Source organism: Schistocerca cancellata, chromosome 1 (assembly GCF_023864275.1).
Source record: "Schistocerca cancellata isolate TAMUIC-IGC-003103 chromosome 1, iqSchCanc2.1, whole genome shotgun sequence".
NCBI classification, from domain to species: domain Eukaryota; kingdom Metazoa; phylum Arthropoda; class Insecta; order Orthoptera; family Acrididae; genus Schistocerca; species Schistocerca cancellata.
In genome coordinates, this window is record NC_064626.1 from 778,720,571 (window position 1) to 778,742,603 (window position 22,033).

At 43.0% G+C, this 22,033-nt stretch overlaps 1 protein-coding gene across 1 annotated transcript in view; it reads right to left on the reverse strand.

The window, feature by feature from the left end:
* The window catches only part of LOC126187399 (uncharacterized), a 587,650-nt gene that overhangs the window by 338,070 nt on the left and 227,547 nt on the right, over positions 1 to 22,033 (reverse strand). The window contains exon 2 of the mRNA XM_049928462.1: positions 3,002 to 3,067. Within this exon, the coding sequence (XP_049784419.1) occupies positions 3,002 to 3,067 (66 nt within the window). The remainder of the gene's footprint in view (positions 1 to 3,001; positions 3,068 to 22,033) is intronic.

A 22,033-nucleotide genomic window follows, 5' to 3' on the forward strand; every position in this document is an offset into this window, starting at 1 on the left:
ATATGACGAACGCAGACTGTTTAAAGTTTTATCATGCCTTGTTGATCATATATACGTATTGTTAGTTTATCTAAATTGTGTTGAACCAATTAACTGTGGACGCATTTCTAATTTAGAACTATCGTAATGCTGCATATGGAGGCAGTCCTTGTCGAATACCAAGAGTAGTTCGTTACATTCACATTCTCTCTGATCACTTTGGTGGGATGTGTCACTTGCCTATATATCTTCTGGCAGCTGTTCAGGGTATTTTCCTTGGTTGGCAGGCTATGTTTACTTTCAGAAACGTGAGCTGGGTTCGGTAAACCCGAAACCAAAAACATATGAAGTTATGAATAGTGCAATTACAGCCCCAGTAAGAACATACTTCTGTAGCAATTAGCTCTATGGTACCTATATATTCACTTTTCGAACTGAGAAGACTGGCAATGTTTACTGCTTCTTCTTGTTAGCGTTAGGGACAGGTGCAGATCTTGGGCAAAAGTCGTCTGGTGTCAGCAACGGATACCCAGCGGTAACTGAACTAATGTCGCATCAGCGGCGGAAACACGAAGGGCGCGACATGTGGATCGCCTCTGTTGGCTGATAAACAGATGGTGCAAGCCTGCCGGCTAACCGGCAGCGTGTGTGGTCGTTATGCAGGCCACCGGCCGCGTACAAGCACGCCGACGGCTGCCTGTCATGCAGCCGGTAAGAACTGCATATGGCTGCTGCTGTCTGACAAGTGCATCTCCAAGTACCTGAGTTATATTCACTGCCGTTAAACAAACAAGAAACGGCCTGGTTCACTGAATAAAGAGTAGTGTATTTCAGTCGATTGCTAGGTAAAAAGTAGAAGAACCATTTACACGGAAGAACACAAACAATTGCTATTTTACACAAATTCTTGTGAAACGATTTTTTATGAAAACTGTCGAACTTAAATTACCTTTTTTACTATACAGGGCAGACCGGAACACCACCGACAAAATTTCCGATGTTGTTCAAGGGTACCTTCTGACCATTTTGGTATAGGGGATTCACGATCTCCGGCGATTCGTTGTAGAGTTATTGTTTTTCGTTTTGTTTTTTGTCATAATTAGTTTTGTAACTGTACTGTAACGAAAATAGTGCACAACAGTGCAAATACAGACCGTATGCGGTGTGTGTCTTGTTTACTTTCGTTGATGGCACCTAACGTTGACAACATTAATGGCCTCCGTAACTCGTTGGCCGTAAGTTTGCTTACAGTATTGCTCGGTTCTGACTATGCTTTCGTTTTCCGGCAGCATTAGTTGTACGTTGGCCGGTATGGCCCTAGAATCCGGATTCACTGAATGCAATTGAAGAGCAGCTAAATGGTGCTAAGCTAACCTGTTCCCGCACCGACGGCAACTTCATCAAACCACTTGTGTAGACGGCGATACTTGTTTTGCGTACTGCATATTAGAGGCTTCTTCACTTTTGTTTATGTAGTTTCACAGCAACAAACTGATTGCAGTAACAAACTCAATAAATCATAATTACATAATTACTCTGTAACTAGTGCCGGCCGCGGTGGCCGTGCGGTTCTGGCGCTGCAGTCCGGAACCGCGGGACTGCTACGGTCGCAGGTTCGAATCCTGCCTCGGGCATGGGTGTGTGTGATGTCCTTAGGTTGGTTAGGTTTAAGTAGTTCTAAGTTCTAGGGGACTTATGACCTAAGATGTTGAGTCCCATAGTGCTCAGAGCCATTTGAACCATCTGTAACTAGCCCCCGGAGACGGTGGGCCCAGTTCACCAAAATACTCGAAAGGTACCCCTGAACAACCTCTGAAAGTTTGTCGGTTGAGTTCTGGTTCACCATGTATATTTCAGCCCCAGGTAGCTTAAAATGGTATTGTACCTGTTGTGGGCTTATTAACAAGTCCTCGTCAGATCTGTTCCAACAGAAAGATAGAGGGGATGGCAAAACACTGAGGAACTGACTTACAAATCAAATTAACTTTTATACACAACGGTACGTACTTTAATACGCTACACAGTATCTCGTCAACCGAACAGACCCGAAGAGGCACTCACAACGTAAACATACTTGCGCTCTGACTGTCGGAACTGAAGGCTACAGCCTACTACTATACAGCGTTAAGTTGGCAACTCTTAAATCTCAAATACAAAATCAAAAATATTCACGACACAAAACTGGCTGTAACAGAAAGCCTTCTCAGAGTCAAAATTACTAAAAAAAATGCTCATTTAGCTATATATTAATCAGAATACTCGGAATGATTGTAAATGTTATGCAAACACCCCAAACACACTGAAAACCTTTCAGTCTGTCAGCCACTTTCAGTGGCAGAAGGCGAATGAGGAATGAAATTGTAATTATTATTCTTAATGAAATTTTATTAACTTAAAAAATAAATGCCTATTATCGAAAGTACATCATAAAATTCTGATTTCTGCAAATAAAGTAAAGAAACCTGTCGTTTTAACATGCATAAATAAATTTTAAAAACTGTTTTTTTTCTCTTGAGGACCCCATCTAGGCGCAATAATCTCCCTCAGTTTTCTCGGCTATCTTATGCATAGCGCATAATATGTGCAGAGAGTTCCCACAATTTGCCTCAAGATGTCTGACCCTAGTGGTCGTCATCTATCTCTCTGTTTCTACTAAATCTATGTCATCCTGATCATTTACCTATAATGGTCTATGTTGGTAACATTTACCGACCAGCTCAATTTTGGACCATATTTCTTCTCTTTTTTTTCCTACTTTAATCTTCCGATTTTCGAGTTTGCAGTCGAGTTAATGGTACCAATTACACGAAGTATTTCGATAGATTTTCTACTTTTCTTCGTGTAAGTGGAACGCAGGCCTTATTTGTTTGCTGTTGGATTCCCGTTACAAAATATAGCAAGAGGGCCTATCGAAATACTGTGACAAAATGATGCTGTAGGAGGGTCTCACTAAAGGTGAAAGAGGATATCATAAAGATATCGAAAGAGTGGATGGCAGATCAAAAAAAATTGTCGTTCGTACCTTTACAATCATCCGAGGACACAGAGCCACCTGCATAGTCGATAGCTCCCGTCAAGAGACAGGAATCTGGAACAAAAAAGTAGCATATTATCCTTTTCTGAATATTAGAATGCTAATTATGGTACGTAAGAAAGTCAGAAAAATGATTTGCATTATCAACGATTACAAGGACAGAGTAAGGAGCTGTCATAAATCTTGTTTTCAACAAGCTACCGGTCGATGCACATAAAAAATTCACCGATGCTGCTCTTTTAAGAATGTCACTGTACTCACGACGATGACATGTCACTGCGCGGTTTTCAAAACACGTAAACGAACGGCCCAACTAAATTATTTCGGAAAGGTGCATTTAATTCCCTTTCGATTCCTTTTTTATTTTTATCGCTTTGGTTCTGACAATGATTCTGACAAACTATTTGATTTTGACGAATTTTTATTCTATAGTTAGATATCTGTGCGTTATTAATGTGAGTAAGCGGCCGTGATTTGAAAGCAATCCGGCCGCCCTACGCCACTAAAACATCCAAATCCAGATTAACATGCCGACTTCGTGATGATACGGGACGAAGGCCAGGAAAAGGAAAAAATATGGCACAGATAAAACCGGCGTACCATCTGTTTATTGTCAGGCACAGCATTGACGATTAGAGTCAAATGGACGTTGTCGCTCTACTACAAAAGCTTGATTACACCACTGCGGAGGCATTCCAAAGCTTCCGAGATTAAAATATGTCTTTGCATAACAGTCGTAACTTCAACATTACATTTAAAGCGACCTCCTTTGGAGCAAAGCCAAATATGGAAAATCAATTTATACTAACCGCTACCAGCTCGAATAGCTATGCGTGCTAAAGCGCCGCTCCCGTGACGGGAATGTGTGCCAGCCGGGGATCGAATCCAGCCGCCAGATTAACGACGTGAATCGGTGTGCAGGCCAGCTTGGGTATAGTTTATAGTAGTTCCCCCACATCCCACCAGGTGAATGCCGGACTGGTACCCAAGTCCTACCTCAGTTACACGATTCGCGAACATTTAGAAAACTTCGCTCTCTTTCACATGAATAACACTACACACAGACAGGTGGCTACACATAATCCGTCCAGGCAAACTACAAAGAAACCCTGTGATCAAACTAGATATAATTTCCATAACACGTAACAGAAAGAAACGATGCTTTTGCAAACACACTGACGAACGACCAAACTTTCATAAGAAAATACAAAGAGATTCCTAAAAGGCCGAACGACTACTAAACAAATTAGCCATGGTAAACACCGAACACTTTAGATTATCATTTGCCACACTTCGTAGAAACCACTGCGCGATTTTGAGTCGATTGTATCCCTTGCGATCACTACATGGGCACACCGACTTAGCTTTGTTTGTAACTGAACAGCTTTAGGTGGAGGCAAAGATGTGCTGCTCCGGCTATTGGGGGCTTTCCGGACCGCATCACTTGAAGCTCTGTGTACGGTCTTGGGAATCTACCCGACAGGCTACACCATCAGATATCGGGCCGCAGCGTATTGGGGCAAGATGGGAAGACTTGACAAGATAATTGCCATAACAGGGAAATAAATAAGAGACAAACGCCACTTACAGAGGTGGCATTCAGGTAGATGGCAACGGGAATAGGACAGCAGTAATAAGGGCCGGAGGGTTTATACCTTTCTCCGCAACGAGTTTGTGACACTTGCACGGAGAGGGAGTATGTTGACCTTTTTACGGAGCCCAGGACACTGTAGGTAGTGAATAGTGCATTTCAAAAGTAGAATACACTGGCCTTTTCGCAGGCACCTGCGACGTATTCTGGAAAAGGCCAAAACCCATTTCCTGCGCAGAGATCCCTGTCTCCGCACCAGTTCGTAGTGTGCGTGACTCTCTCCCACCACTGACTGGCAAGTAGTGATCCGTGTTTTAGTGCTGAGATAATGGAGTTCACCGAGACCAACAAAGGAAAGCCTTTACTGATTTACAACGGGCTATACAAACAAACGAGAACTGACTTACTAGCATGGTGTAAACTTTAAAAAAAGAAATGCAAAGGAAGACTACACAAAAATAACAATTTCAGGGTAAGGTAGACATGCTTATATTCCACATGTAGCAGCAAATGAAGTGCGAAAACATTTTGTCAGCGGAAAAAAGCGAACAATAGAAACAGACGCTACAGTTTCATCATTTTACGTTGAAGTAGGGCAGCTCTTCTGTCGAGGCTACGACTTACAAGAGAAACTCTCCATTGAGCCTTCCTCAGGTTTTGTGGTAAGATAGCCCAGTGGACAGCCCGTCAAAAACTGAACACAGATCAAGCATGAAAAAAGAAGAACATGCACTGAACTGTGAAAAAACAGGCAAATTAGAAACGGTGATCGGTCCACGCTTAAGATGTGCAACATCGAGGGAAGTTCAGTAGCCATGGTGTCGTCGTTATGTCGTCACGGTGTCGGACTACGAAGAGGAAGATCTGTGTTCACGTCACCGTCGTGGCCAACACTTCTTTTTCTTCCACAAAATTATGAACTTTCCGTCCGGTCATTGACGTGTCTGTTCGCTGTATTCAAATTTGTGTCTGTGTCGTGGTATAACGACCATTTGCAACAGCGAAGTATAAGAAAGAGACATCCCGACATACGTACATCCTATTTGTTCTACACAAGTACCCCTTGTTATGACTCCTACGTTCCGTTCTGGAATTTTCGTCTCTTGCATTCCTTTGTTGCAACATAGTTCACAACCGTGTATTTGCTGTTTTCATTTCTGTGAAAGGTCTATGCAACATTTCAACTGATCTCACTATTATTTTATAGCATTTATTTGCGAAGGTAATCTATCTTTACCACATGACTCACATTCTATAACCTAAGTATAGTATGACAGTTGTGAAGACTACAGAAGGAGAACAGACACGTCAAATAACTGGAGGGGAAGTTCATAATTCTGTGAAAAAAAGGGGGGGGCGCATGAGGGAGGTTTGAAGATGGATCTCCCGCTCTGTAGTCAAATGCCTTGACCACAACCACGACACCGTGGTTCTTGCAATTCGCTCGGTGTTGCACATTTGGAGCTTGGACCATTCGCTGTTTATATTTTGCTTCTTTTTTCACACTTCAGTACATCTCCTTCCTGGTTTCGTGCCTGATCTGTTTTTAGTTGTTGATGAGCTATGCACTGGCCATCTTACCACAAAATCAGATGGGGGTGCGATGCGGACTTTCCCTTGTTAGTAACATTGTTACCACCACAAAGAAATGAGAAACAATAGTTACATCGCCTTAAGTGAAAATACATGGGAACTACACAAGATCCCACGGATCCTGGAGGAATATTCTTCCAAGAAACTAATTTGCTGATGAATTATGGTAGCAATTTTTTACTTGCAGATGATAACGCGCGACCGAATTACAGAATACTGGTGTCTGCCAGCGAAAAGGGGGAAGCTTGTTTATCAAACTGCGAAGTATTCTTTGTGGGAGGAATACTCGAGTTCCAGCAAGCAGTTTGAACAGTTGTTTATACTGCACATCTACCTTAATAGTTGTTGGAGAAGGCAAACACAATTACAGTTGATTACGTTTTGCTGCCAAAAAGTAAGCAAGAAAATTATGAATAATTCTTAAAACAATTAAAACTAACGTGCCGGAATGGAACAGTGCATCTCTGATGATGGACATCGAAATTGCCATCGTCCAAGCAGCTAACAGTTTGTTTCCTAGAACACATATTACTGGTTGCAGTTGTTATTTTAATCAAAGTTTGTTGAAACAAGTTCAGTGCTGTGACCACGGTCCAGCCCGTAAGGAAAACGAAGAAATACACTGTCACATGAGAAGGTGTTCTGCCCTAGTACATCCACCCCTGGAAATTTTTGGATGATGGTTGCCTGTGTATCCAGGAAAGCACGCCTGAAAACCGAAAGCTTCAGAACTTTTATGAGTATTTTGTGGACTAGTGGCTCGATGACGAACATATGCTAAGAGAGATGTGTAACTGCAGTGGAAGGCGCCGTCGCACGATTAACATCTCGGAAGGATGGGACCGAAGAATAAATATATTAATATCAGAAGTTCATCCGAATGTTTACTCATTAGTGAAAAATCTTCGAGAAGATGCAGAGCGCCATGGCCACCAGTTTGATCGACTTATTTTAAACTTTGATGGGAAAACAAGAAAAAAGTGAGCAATGAAGACTGACGAAACGACTGCAAAGGCTTTAAAGAAACTGCAAAATGATTGAAATTTAAAATCATTTCTGACTTGTGTGACCTAAGCACAGAATTAAGGACGACGAAGGAAACGTCTGCACCATTGAAAAATTTGTAAATATTGAAAAGTAGTTTAATGTAATCAGTGGCAATCTAGTAAATACCGAAATACTCATGATGGGGAACGAAAAGAGACTACATCTTCGTGATGTTCCCTGGAAACGACGTATACTCGGCTAAATGTCTCTTAAAATTTGAAAAATATTCTCTGATGAAGACTGACAAGACTATCTCAAAAGCCAAGCCTTTTCTGGGGAATAATCGCAGTATTCGTCTTGAGAGGGTCTTAGAATCAAAATCTGTATGGACGGACACCGAATACATAAACTTTGCAGTGGAAACGCAGGCTAATGATATTCAATTAAGTCCATACTTCCTCCCTCCATTTTACGATGAGTGAACCAACATGAAACCGGTAAAGACAAAATAAATTATCATAAAAAAGTGATTGGTCGTAGTTTTGCAACCTCCCAACATATGTTAAAACCGGGCGCGGATCGTGGTTTCGATACTAGTGAAGGCTTCGACATTTACCAATCATAACTGACCTAGACCTTGGGCTACGCTACAGATCAGTCTGTCATCACAACCAAGATTTCAGAAGGGAGAGTGGCGGTAGGGTAATATCACACTCTAGCTAAACGTTTAAATGCTGCATCTTCTTTCCCTTTGATAATCAACATCTAAAAAACAACAAAAGCTAACTCAATGGTAAAATCTATCCTCAACGTCACATTTCCCGACAGCTTACCACAAAATATCGTACTAAAAGACGCGTTTTGGGGAAGTCTTTAATGCAGTGTATGTTAACTCCACAGTATGTTCAATGTATTTGGTATTTTCATGTTTCGTGCGCTCATATCGCGGCGTTTATCAGATCGCTTGACAAAACAGTGATGTTTCCATGAAGTCACGAATCTTGTGCTGTGACTGGCTGACGTGAGCAACCGGAGCAACAGCCGTGGTAATTTACACATAGTATTTGTCGTATTTATATTTGTGTGTTACAAAAATATAAAAATATGCATCTTACGTGATATAGCGCATTCACCTCCCCCTCCCCCCATGAACAATGGACCTTGTCGTTAGGGAGGGGGGGGGGGGGGAGGCTTGCGTGCCTCAGCGATATAGATAGCCGTATAGCCGTATCGTAGGTGCAGCCACAACGGAGGGATATCTGTTCAGAGGCCAGGCAACAGTGTGGTTCCTGAAGAAGAGTAACAGCCTTTTTCTAGTTGCAGGGGCAACAGTCTGGTTGATTGACTGATCTGGCCTTGAGACATTAACCAAAACGGCCTTGTTGTGTTGGTACTGCGAACGGCTGAAAGCTAGCGTCATTTTTCGAGAGGGCATGCAACTTCACTGTATGGTTAAATGATGATGACGTCTCTCTTGGGTAAAATTTTCCGGAGGTAAAATAGTCCCACATTCGGATCTCTGGGAGGGGAACTACATAGGGCAGATGGGTTAGAAAATTTAAAGAGGGAAATGGATAGGCTAAAGTTAGATATAGCGGGAACTAGTGAAGTTCGGTGGCAGGAGGCGCAAGACTTCTGATCAGGTGAGTACAGGGTTCTAAATGCAACATCAAATAAGGGTAATGCAGGAATAGGCTTCATAACGAATAACAAAAATAGGAGCGCGGAGAAGCTACTACGAACAGCATAGTGAACGCATTATTGTAGCCAAGACAGACGCAAAGCCCACGCCTATCACAGTAGTACAAGTCTGTGTACCAACTAGTTCTGCCGATGAATAGATTGAAGAAATCTATGATGCAATAAAAGAAATTATTCGGATAGTTAAGGAAGACGAAAATTTAATAGTCGTCGGGGACTGGAATTCGATTGTAGGAAAAGGAAGAGAAGGAAAAGTAGTGGGTGAATATGGACTGAGGGGGATAAGGAATGAAAGAGGAAGCCGTCTGGTAGAATTTTGCACAGGGCAGGCATACCTTAATCAAAGTTAACACTTGGTTTAAGAACCATGAAAGAAGGTTGCATATGTGGGAGAGGCCTGGAAACAATGAAATGTTTCAGATTAATTACATAATGATAAGACAGAGATATAGGAACCAGGTTTTAAATTGTAAGTCATTTCCAAGGGCAGATGTGGACTCTGACCTCATTTTATTGGTTATGAACTGTAGATTAAAACTTAAAAAACTGCAAAAAAGGTAGGAATTTAAGGAGATGGGATCAGGATAAACCGAAATAACCAGAGGTTGTAGAGAGTTTCAGAGAGAGCACTATAGAACGACTGACAAAAGAAAAGGGGAAAGGAATATAGTAGAAGAAGAATGGGTAGTTTTGAGAGGTGAAATAGTGAAGGTAGCAGAGGATCAAGTAGATAAAAAAACGAGGGCTAGTAGAAATCCTTGGGTAACAGAAGAGATATTGAATTTAACTGATGAAAGGAGAAAATATAAAAATGCAGTAAATAAAGTAGACGATAAGGAGTACAAACATCTCAAAAATGAGAAAGTTCGGAAGCGCAAAATGGCAAAGCAGGGATGGCTAGACGAAGAATGTAAGGATGTATAGGCATATATCACTAGGGATAAGACAGCTACCGCCTAAAGGAAAATTAAAGAGACCTTTGGAGAAAAAAGATCCAACCGCATGAATATCAAGAGCTCAGATGGAAAACCAGTTCTAAACCAAGAAGGGAAACAAGAAAGGTGGAAGGAGTATACAGAAGGTCCATAAAGGGGCAATGTACTTGAGGGCATATTCTGGAAATGGAAGAGGACGTAGCTGAGGATGAGATAGGAGATGTGATACTGCGTGAAGAATTTTACAGAGCACTGAAAGACCTAAGTCGAAACAAGGCCCTGGGAATAGACGACATTCCGTTAGAACTACTAATAGTCTTGGGAGAGCCAGCCGTGAGAAAACTCTTCCATCTGGTGAATAAGATGTATGAGACTGGCGAAATACCTTCAGACTTCAAGAAGAATATAATATTTCCAATTCCAAAGAAAGCAGGTGCTGACAAGTGTGAAAATTACCGAACTATTAGTTTAATAAATCACGGTTGCAGATTATTGATACGAATTCACTATCGAAGAATGGAAAAACTGGTAGAAGCCGACCTTAGGGAAGATCAGTTTGGATTTCGGAATAATATACGGAACACGCGAGGCAGTACTGACCCTACGACTTCTCGTAGAAGATAGGTTAAGAAAAGGCAAACCTACTTTTATAGCGTTTGTCGACTTAGAGAAAGCTTATGACAATGTTGACTGGAGTACTATCTTTAAAATTCTATTGGTGGCAGGGATAAAATACAGGAAGTGAAAGGCTCTTTTCAATTCGTACAGAAACCAGATGGCAGTTATAAGAGTCGAGGGGCACGGAAGGGAAGGAATGATTGATAAGGGAGTGAGACTCGGTTGTAGCCTATCCCCAATGTTATTCAGTCTGTATATTGAGCAAGCAGTAAAGGAAACAAAAGAAAAATTTGGACTAGGAATTGAAATCCAAGGAGAAGAAATAAAAACTTTGAAATTTGCCGAGGACATTGTAATTCTATCAGAGACAGCAAAGGACATGGAAGAGCAATTGAACGGAATGAACAGTGTCTTGAAAGAATATAAGATTAACATCAACAAAAGCAAAACTAGAATAATGGAATATAGTCGAATTAAATCAGGTGATGCTGAGGGAATTAGATTAGGAAATGAGACATTTAAAGTAGTAGATGAGTTTTGCTATTAGGGGAAGCAAAACAACAGATGATGGTCAAAGTAGAGAGGACATAAAATGTAGACTGACTATGGCAAGGAAAGCGTTTCTGAAGAAGAGAAATGTGTTAACACCGAGAATAGATTTAATGCCAGGAAGTCTCTTCTGAAAGTATTTGTATGGAGTGTAGCCATGTATGGAAGTGAAGCACGGACGATAAATAATTTAGATAGGAAGAGAATAGAAGCTTTCGAAATGTGGTGCTACAGAAGAATGCTGAAGATTAAAAGGGTAGGTCAGTAACTAACGAGGACGTACTGAATAGAATTGGGGGAAGAGGAATTAGTGGTACAACATGACTGTAAGAAGGCATCGGTTAGTAGGACACATTCTGAGGCATCAAGGGATCACATATTTAGTACTGGAGGGAAGAGTGGAGGATAAAAATCATGGAGGGAGATCAAGATATGAAAACACTAACCACATTCAGAAGGATGTAGGTTGCAGTAGTTACTCTGAGATGAAGAAGCTTGCACAGGATACAGTAGCATGGAGAGCTGCATCATACCCGTCTCTGAACTGAATACTACAACAACAACAACAACAACAACAACGGCGCACCAAACCACTTATTTTCTTTCTACAAAAAATGGTTCAAATGGCTCTGAGCACTATGGGACTTAACATCTGAGGTCATCAGTCGCCTAGAACTTAGAACTACTTAGACCTAACTAACCTAAGGACATCACACACATCCATGCCCGAGGAAGGATTCGAACCTGCGACCGTAGTGGTCTCTCGGTTTCAGACTGTAGCGCCTAGAACCGCTCGGCCACACAGGCCGGATTCTTTGTACATTTCTGTGTTGAAATTGCGTGTATATGCTTGCCTGGATTTACACAGTTTTTAATCTTGATTCGTGTTTACATCGCGTATAGGCGAATCAAGTTCCTGTACTTTCATCGTAACGACGTGCTCCAAAATTTTGCCTGTTGAATTGTACACTGAATTTATATTGTGTTGTTTTCGAACTCCTGGTATGCTGCTATTATTCGCAAGGAAGTAAAACTCACTAAAATGGGTATGTATCGGATGTATTCGAAAGAACAGACACCATAAAATTAAAGTTTTACCGTGGAGTCTCCTCTTAAAATAAAGAGCAACTGTTTTTAAAAGGATGAAATCCATCAATCGAGTTAGGAACTTCCAAGCAGTCATACCGAGCGAGGTGGCGCAGTGGTTAGCACACTGGACTCGCATTCGGGAGGACGACGGTTCAATCCCGTCTCCAGCCATCCTGATTTAGGTTTTCCGTGATTTCCCTAAATCGTTTCAGGCAAATGCCGGGATGGTTCCTTTGAAAAGGCACGGCCGATTTCCTTCCCAATCCTTCCCTAACCCGAGCTTGCGCTCCGTCTCTAATGACCTCGTTGTCGACGGGACGTTAAACGCTAACCACCACCACCATCAAGCAGTCAGACCCATCAACATTAATGTATCGGTGCAGGATGCCTAGTCTATATGTTTATTGTATGTGATCGTGTCTTTAAACGCTTTGTATTGTATTAATATGCTTCAAAATTTTGAACACAAGAAAAAATTCAGTTTACAACACCGTAATAACAGACTCGGTTGGAGAAGGTATGGGGGGCATAAAAATAAACTTCTCAATATTCTTCTCAAAATTTTCACGATGCAAATACATTTTTGTTTTCAAGAGGAACACTCAACGAATGCATCTGCAGTTAGATCAAGTTACCATACTGCTTGCTGCACGGGGCGCCTTGCCACGGTTCGCGCGGCTCACCCCGACGGACGCTCGAGTCCTCCCTCTGGCATGGATGTATGTGTTGTCCTTAGTGTAAGATAAGTTAGATTAAGTAGTGTGTAAGCCTAGGGACCGATGGCCTCAGCAGTTTGGTCCCACAGGAACTTACCACCACCATACTGCTTTTCAGCTTGCAAAGAGTTGCGCAGTTTCACTCATTTTCGGGTTATGTTAACAGTGTGGAAACTTGGCTACAACTACAACTTATACACCTACAGTGTGAGATTAGCGTGATTAGTTTCACAGCAAAATTATTCTCGTAGACTTCTGTTTACCCAACCTAAATTTTCACGACTTTTCAAGTCTGTCGCTATGATTATGTCGATATTTAAACTTACACGTGCATGCTACTTCTTCACGTAACGAGGAAACGAAATCCACCCACAAAAGTTCACTGGGGGAATTCATCTTAAGGGCTTGTCTTCGAATTAGTACTACTCGAAAAGTGGTACCAGACACTGATCCTTTAGTGAAAAGCAAAATACGTAATATTCATTGACATTCTGTGTTTTTATGCTTAACTTTTAAATAAAATGGGTACGAAATATTAATTTGCCAATTTAAATTTCGTCCTGAAAAGTCATTCACTATAAGACTGCAACTGTCATAAGAAATACCGTGTTTCTTACTTAGCTGTCCTCGTTCTTTGCATCATGTAGAATTTCATTGTCATTTCTCATTATGTTGAACTTCATTATCAATACTCATTAACACAAAAGTCTTAAAAATAAATTTGCCACGAATTGAGTCACTCTGAAGTAATACATGGTTGCTCACTACTGCAGTGTGAGCGCGAACCAGCTCGCACGAGCAGTTGTGGTAAACTGCTAAACTTCTTAGTGTGCCTGTACTTGCGAAAAGCCCCGCAAGAGCCCCAAACACAGTGCAAGTGTCACTCCATGCAAGTGTTCCGACCCCTCCGCAACATTGGAGAATGGTTAGGAATGGGATACATTGAACTAAGCAGACGCGTGGTCCACTGCCTGGCTGGACATGGCCCTTATCCATTACATTTGCACTGCATGCATCTGAGGGGAACGGAAGAACGTTCTTGTGAGAAAAAGATGTTCCCCAGAGCACGCCGCAACACACTACACACTTCTCACACGGGCCAGACGACTAAAGCACATATACGAAGACTTGAAACAGCATGGGAAGAAATCAACTGTACGGCAGACTCGATCTCAAAGGCCCTGCAACTTCAGTTTTTGGACAAACAACAAAGTAGACCTGACATGAGACCCAAGACACAGCGAACAATTAACGTGATGGACACTTGAGAAGAAGATGTCGAAACTGACCCAAGAAAGAACACAGACAATGATGACAACAACTTCTCTGAACAAATCACTTGGTATATAAGCCGTGCAAGGTTATTGTACGTAGAGTTACGTAAAACCTGTACAATATATATTGGCACTTAGCCTAGTAACAGCAACAAGGAACAGCAGTCGGTATATGGCTCGATGCCTTTCCGAGGTATCACCCACCCCCACCCCTCCTGCAGGGTTATGGTGGCGAGAATCTACAACTCAGCTCTAATCTTTCCTATCATCTTTAAACTCTCTTCAGTTTCACCAATTTACTAACCATCTTATCTAACACCGTCTGTTTCCGTTAGTTACTTTAATTTTGTTTCTTTGTAACTCATTGTTATTATTCAGTTTGTATTGCTGAATACAGTATATGCTTGCAATAATGAAATACTTGTGTTAAATGAAAAATGTACAATCTGTTTTAAAATACTAGGCAAAAGGTCTCTAAATGTACACTACATTAAATTAAATGAATCCGTCCCAGAGGGGGGTGGGAATAAGGGGGTGGCGACAAGAAGGGAATCCTACCACCCCTTAAATTAACCACCTCAAATCCGTTCCTAACCATGCCAATACTGCGCTGATCCAGGACAAAGGCACGCGAAAAAGACGAGGACATAGAAGACGAATCTATACCACCAGCTAAGGTCCAAAGAGAAGTTTAATATGAATAATAATTTCTTAACATTTCATTTAATACATGGAACAAGCCAATACAAGACTTCAAAATGTTCTGTAACTTAACAATAATCTGAAATACTGAATTTCACGTCCGCTTAATAGACAAAAAACTGTTTTCAAATGAACCCAAACATGTTGCAGCACCTTTGTGCCATCATCAGCGGGATTTTTATTCAGTTCTGTAAAATGTAACCATATTTTAAGTTATAATTATTTTAGCAAAATTAAGACTACACTCGAATTTGGCAAGGTTAATTAGAAGGGGTGGCTGGATGCCCTTCCTGCCACCTCTCCGTACCCCCCCCCCCCCCCAGGACAGAAGCAGTGTCTGCATCTAGTGTAAATCAGGAAAAAGTGTGAACGTGTGACAAATGTCTGCGAGTCGTGTAACTGAGGCGGGACGTGGGGACCAGCCCAGTATTCATCTAGCGGGATGTGGAAAACCACCTAAAAACCACATCCAGGCTGGCTGGCTGGCTCACCGGCCCTCGTCGTTAAGCAGCCAGGCGGGTTCGTTCCGGTGCCGTCGCGCCTACCCGAGTCCAGGAAGCAGCGCATTAGTGCTCTCGGCTAACCTGGCAGGTTCTGTATGACCTTACTCATTACTATAAATTGTTGTCTGCGTATTGGGCGGAACAGAAATCCAGTCATTTTTATCTGCAAACACAACTACTGCCAGAGCTTCAAAACTAAATGATGAATAAAGACCTGAATATTCATTCCAAATTACAGAATTCACCTCAGATATTTCCTGAACCTTTCAATATATACTAATTCTGTTTTCATCCAGATGGATTGTGGAAAAGTCCTTACTACATGACGTATAGTCTCTTTTCATAGCTACTTCGCTTTCTTCAAATGGAAATATAGGAATCTCTGCTGCTAGTGTTATAGTTCTAAAAGAGACGAATTGAACGGCGTTTCACTCTTCAAAATCTGACCACGAGTTTAGGAATTAGGATTTGTTTTAAACACTAACTCAATCGTATCTTTAGCGGAAGTTCCTGATTTCGTAGCCAAATAAGGAAATACGTCACGTCGGATAAGGAAGAAGTCATGGGGTAGAGATCTGCACATATACAGATGGCGGCAGTATCGTGTACACAAGTATAAAACTTCAATTCATTGTCGGAACTGACATTCGGACTCGGGCGGTTCATGTGAAAAGATTTCCGAAGTGATTGTGGCCGCACGACACGAATTAACAGAGATGGAGCGTGGAATAGTAGTTGGAGCTAGACACATGGAACATTCTACTTCGGAAATCGTTAAGACATTCAGTATTCCGAGATCTACAATGTCAAGAGTGTGCCGACAATGCCACATTTCTAACAGACGAACAACAGTGCGTGAAATAACGACATAAATCAATGTGGGACGTATGATGAACGTATCCTTTAGGACAGTGCGGCGAAACTTGCCGTTCACGGGGCAATGGCAGCACACGACCGGCGGGAGTGTCTTTGCTAACAGCACGGCAGCACCTCTCCTCGGCTCGTGACCGTATCAGTTGGGCCCTAGCCTAATGGAAAACTGTGGCCTCGTCAGATGAGATCAGATTTCAATTGATAAGAGGCGTTGTCTTTCAGAAACCAAGTGAAACTAGATATGATACATCCTTTTGGAAAATGTAGAAAGAACCTGAAGGAAACAAATGAGTTGCAGGCACAAAAACGCTTTGACAGACGGTGCCCAGCAAGTATGACAAGTCAGTGAATGTGAAAAAATAAAGAGCTGTAGAATACGAGTAGTGCGTAGAGGTAAGGAGCAAGCCTGTAATGACCACAGTGAACGAAGTAGTTGTCCTTGCAGCTGTTGCTCATTAGCTCCCGAGAAAATGCGAGAGCCTCTGGAGTATGTCAGCCCACCGTTCTTCGCATTTTGCGCGCATACATCAGAACAGTGTCTTGAAAGGAGGATATAAGAGAATGTAGTCAAATTAAGTCGGGTGATGCTGAGGGAATTAGATTAGGAAATGAGACACTTAAAGTAGTAAAGGAGTTTTGCTATTTAGGGAGTAAAATAACCGATGATGGTCGAAGTAGAGAGGATATAAAACGTAGACTGGCAATGGCAAGGAAAGCGTTTCTCAAGAAGAGGAATTTGTTAACATCGAGTATAGATTTAAGTGTCAGGAAGTCGTTTCTGAAAGTATTTGTATGGAGTGTAGCCATGTATGGAAGTGAAACATGGACGATAACTACACTCCTGGAAATGGAAAAAAGAACACATTGACACCGGTGTGTCAGACCCACCATACTTGCTCCGGACACTGCGAGAGGGCTGTACAAGCAATGATCACACGCACGGCACAGCGAACACACCAGGAACCGCTGTGTTGGCCGTCGAATGGCGCTAGCTGCGCAGCATTTGTGCACCGCCGCCGTCAGTGTCAGCCAGTTTGCCGTGGCATACGGAGCTCCATCTCAGTCTTTAACACTGGTAGCATGCCGCGACAGCGTGGACGTGAACCGTATGTGCAGTTGACGGACTTTGAGCGAGGTCGTATAGTGGGCATGCAGGAGGCCGGGTGGACGTACCGCCGAATTGCTCAACACGTGGGGCGTGAGGTCTCCACAGTACATCGATGTTGTCGCCAGTGGTCGGCGGAAGGTGCACGTGCCCGTCGACCTGGGACCGGACCGCAGCAACGCACGGATGCACGCCAAGACCGTAGGATCCTACGCAGTGCCGTAGGGGACCGCACCGCCACTTCCCAGCAAATTTGGGACACTGTTGCTCCTGGGGTATCGGCGAGGACCATTCGCAACCGTCTCCATGAAGCTGGGCTACGGTCCCGCACACCGTTAGGCCGTCTTCCGCTCACGCCCCAACATCGTGCAGCCCGCCTCCAGTGGTGTCGCGACAGGCGTGAATGGAGGGACGAATGGAGACGTGTCGTCTTCAGCGATGAGAGTCGCTTCTGCCTTGGTGCCAATGATGGTCGTATGCGTGTTTGGCGCCGTGCAGGTGAGCACCACAATCAGGACTGCATACGACCGAGGCACACAGGGCCAACACCCGGCATCATGGTGTGGGGAGCGATCTCCTACACTGGCCGTACACCACTGGTGATCGTCGAGGGGACACTGAATAGTGCACGGTACATCCAAACCGTCATCGAACCCATCGTTCTACCATTCCTAGACCGGCAAGGGAACTTGCTGTTCCAACAGGACAATGCACGTCTGCATGTATCCCGTGCCACCCAACGTGCTCTAGAAGGTGTAAGTCAACTACCCTGGCCAGCAAGATCTCCGGATCTGTCCCCCATTGAGCATGTTTGGGACTGGATGAAGCGTCGTCTCACGCGGTCTGTACGTCCAGCACGAACGCTGGTCCAACTGAGGCGCCAGGTGGAAATGGCATGGCAAGCCGTTCCACAGGACTACATCCAGCATCTCTACGATCGTCTCCATGGGAGAATAGCAGCCTGCATTGCTGCGAAAGGTGGATATACACTGTACTAGTGCCGACATTGTGCATGCTCTGTTGCCTGTGTCTATGTGCCTGTGGTTCTGTCAGTGTGATCATGTGATGTATCTGACCCCAGGAATGTGTCAATGAAGTTTCCCCTTCCTGGGACAATGAATTCACGGTGTTCTTATTTCAATTTCCAGGAGTGTAGTTTGGACAAGAAGAGAATAGAAGCTTTCGAAATGTGGTGCTACAGAAGAATGCTGAAGATAAGGTGGGTAGATCACGTAACTAATGAGGAGGTATTGAATAGGATTGGGGAGAAGAGAAGTTTGTGGCACAACTTGACTAGAAGAAGGGATCGGTTGGTAGGACATGTTTTGAGGCATCAAGGGATCACAAATTTAGCATTGGGGGGCAGTGTGGAGGGTAAAAATCGTAGAGGGAGACCAAGAGATGAATACACTAAGCAGATTCAGAAGGATGTAGGTTGCAGTAGATACTGGGAGATGAAGAAGCTTGCACAGGATAGAGTAGCATGGAGAGCTGCATCAAACCAGTCTCAGGACTGAAGACCACAACAACAACAACAACATCAGAACAATAACTTTTTTTGTTAAAGAATTCATTTTAACGGCGAAGCTACCTTTACAAATCATGGATAGCATAATGTAATAAATATGAATTATTGGCCCGCTGAGTATCCGCATCGGCAAGTTGAACTGCAGAGGCAGTGGAGTGTGGACGTTTAGTGTGGGGTTATTGTACACTACGTAATTAGTCCTCATTTCACTGAAAAATGTTAATGGATACAGTGGCTTGTGGACGTTTCGTATGGGGTTATCGCACACTACGTGACTGGTCCTTATTTCACTGGAAGAAATATTAATGGATACAGCGTAGTCTGAACGTTTGGTGTAGCGTTATTCGACACGATGTGACTGGTCGTTACTTTACTGAAGAAACGTTAACTGATATAATACAGCTACAAGTTCTTACCCAAGTGTTACCAGGGCTCCCAGAAGTAATACTACTTGAAATACGTAGATGCAGGCGGTACCAGCACGATAGGTACCCAGCTCACAATTCGCTTACGGCTCGGAAAGCGCTCATCCAGGTCTTTCCTGGTTACTGGACATGACGTGAAGACGTTATCAGTTGATCAGCACATTCGTCTGATCTGGCTTCGCTGGACTTTTTTTGCAAACGTAAACTGAAAGATGAAGTCTGCCCACAGTTCTGACGATGCAAGAGGATTGAAAACAACACATTATTGCAACATGTGCAACGACATCGAAGGAATCTCTTCAGTCTGTCCATAGTCCTTGCACCGCGACTACAAACGTGTACCGCAGTAGACAGAGGACACTTCTTCATGATATTTCCTGACATAAATTAAATTTTATGGAATTGTTTATGGGCACATTCTTTTGTACTTTCCTTTTTGTTGTTGTCGCTGACAATTTTGCAGCGTAAAGGCGTATCTTGACATTACACTGAAGACGTGTAGTTATTATTTAACAATTTTTATACCTTAGTTCCCTAATTTACAGATCCATTTAATTTTTGACGTGTACCTCCCTTCAAAGCTGCCAACTTTGCCTTCAGGTTGGTGTGTCGGTCTAACCACATGTAGTCAAATGTGAGAACTTCCGCATAAGGCAGAAATCGGTTTCATGTTCAGAACAAATAACATCTGTGTTCGAAATATTGTAATGTCTACGGAACTACTTATTGTATTTTGAAGAGTGAAATGTCGTGAATTCGCCTTCTTTGGAACTACAATAATATTTTGAGGTTCAATATGGTTCAAATGGCTCTGAGCACTATGCGACTTAACTTCTGAGGTCATTAGTCGCCTAGAACTTAGAACTAATTAAACCTAACTAACTTAAGGACATCACACACATCCCTGGCCGAGGCAGGATTCGAACCTGCGACCGTAGCGGTCGCTCGGTTCCAGACTGTAGCGCCTAGAACCGCACGGCCACTCCGGCCGGCTAATATGTTGAGGGCTTTTTCACAATTCATTTTGGTGAAAACAAAATAAAGATATTTTAAACGATTCAGGTAATATCTGAGGCGAACAGCTTAGCTGAGTCACCTTGGTTATTGCGCCTGGAGAACCTGCGCATGCGCAGGTTCAGAATTGTGCTGGGATCTCTTTCACATGAGGAAACCAATGATAGTAGCCGGCCATCAGAACAGATAAACACCCAAACCGCTGCTGAATATTGTGGTGGCAGAGAGCTGCATTGAGGTGATAAATTAAACGATAGTATGTGGCCTTCATTTTGGTTGTGATATGAAATATCTGATTTCCACATTTCAATTGTATGGCATCTCTTACCGAGCATCCACACGAACGGAAAGGAGATTTGCGGAAGATACGAATTATTTTAGACGCGGAGCAAACTTAAGCACACCACTAACAGCAAAGATAAAGGCGACCAGGAGAGTCATCGAAATATTACGCATAAAAGTGGAAAAGTGGCGACGAGTGGCGTTAACTGCAGACAGTGGCGGTGGCGCGTGGTCGGCGGGGAAGGCGCGTCCACGGAGCGCAGCTAGCGGTGTTCGCGGCCTTGGGGCGGCGCCTCGTCACTCGGCCGCCACCGCTAGGTCGTTACCACTTTCTTCGCTGCGGACGCGGGCGACTGCCACCACTGCTGCACTCTCACCTTCAATGCCATCGCCAAGCGCGCGCTACGTTTTTCTTGTCGCTTCTGACAGTTCCAATCAGCATTTCTGCTCTTTATTGTTATCTACATAAACACCCCACAAACCACCATACGATGTGTGGCGGGGTAGAATGATTGTCGATAAGCCTCCATATTCGCTCTAATTTCTCGAATTTTCTCGTTGTGGTCATTTCGCGAGACATATGTGGGAAGAACTGATATATTGTCCGACTCTCCCCGAAAAGTGTTCTCCGAAATTTCAATAGTAAACCTCTCCATGATGCAAAACAACATCTGCCACCGGAATTTGTTGAGCATCTCTGTTACACCCTCGCGCCGATTACAGGATCCCGTGACGAAACTCCACGTCTTCATTGGACCGTTTCTATCTCTTCTACATCTACATCTACATCTACACAGATACTCTGCAAATCACACTTAAGTGCCTGGCAGAGGGTTCATCGAATCACCTTCACAATAATTCTCTATTATTCCACTCTCGAACAGCACGCGGAAAAAACGAACACCTTTATCTTTCCGTGCGAACTCTGATTTCCCTTTTTCTATGATGATCGTTCTCCCTAAGTACGTCACCGTCAAAAAATAATTTTGCATTCGGAGGAGAAAGTTGGTGAGTGAAATTTCGTGAGAAGATTCCGCCGCAACGAAAAACGCCTTTGTTTCAATGGTGTCCATCTCAAACCCTGTATCACATCAGTGACACTCTCTCAACTATTACGCGGTAATACAAAACGTGCTGCTCTTCTTTGAACTTTCTCGGTATACTCCGTTAATGCTATCTCGTAAGGATCCCACAATGCGCACCAGAACTCCAAAAGAGAACGGACAAGCGTAGTGTAGGCAGTCTCTTTAATAGATCTGTTACATTTTCTACGTGTCCTACCAATTAAATTCAGTCTTTGGTTTACCTATCCCACAACATTTTCTGTGCGTTCTTTCCAACTGAAATCGTTCGTAATTGTAATTCCTAGGTATTTAGTTGAATTTGCGGCCTTTAGATAAGACTAATTTATCGTGTAACCGAAGTTTAGCGGATTCTTTTTAGCACTCATGTGGATGACCTCACACTTTTCATTATTTAAGGTCAATTACCAATTTTCGCACCATTCAGATATCTGTTCTAAATTGTTTTGCAAT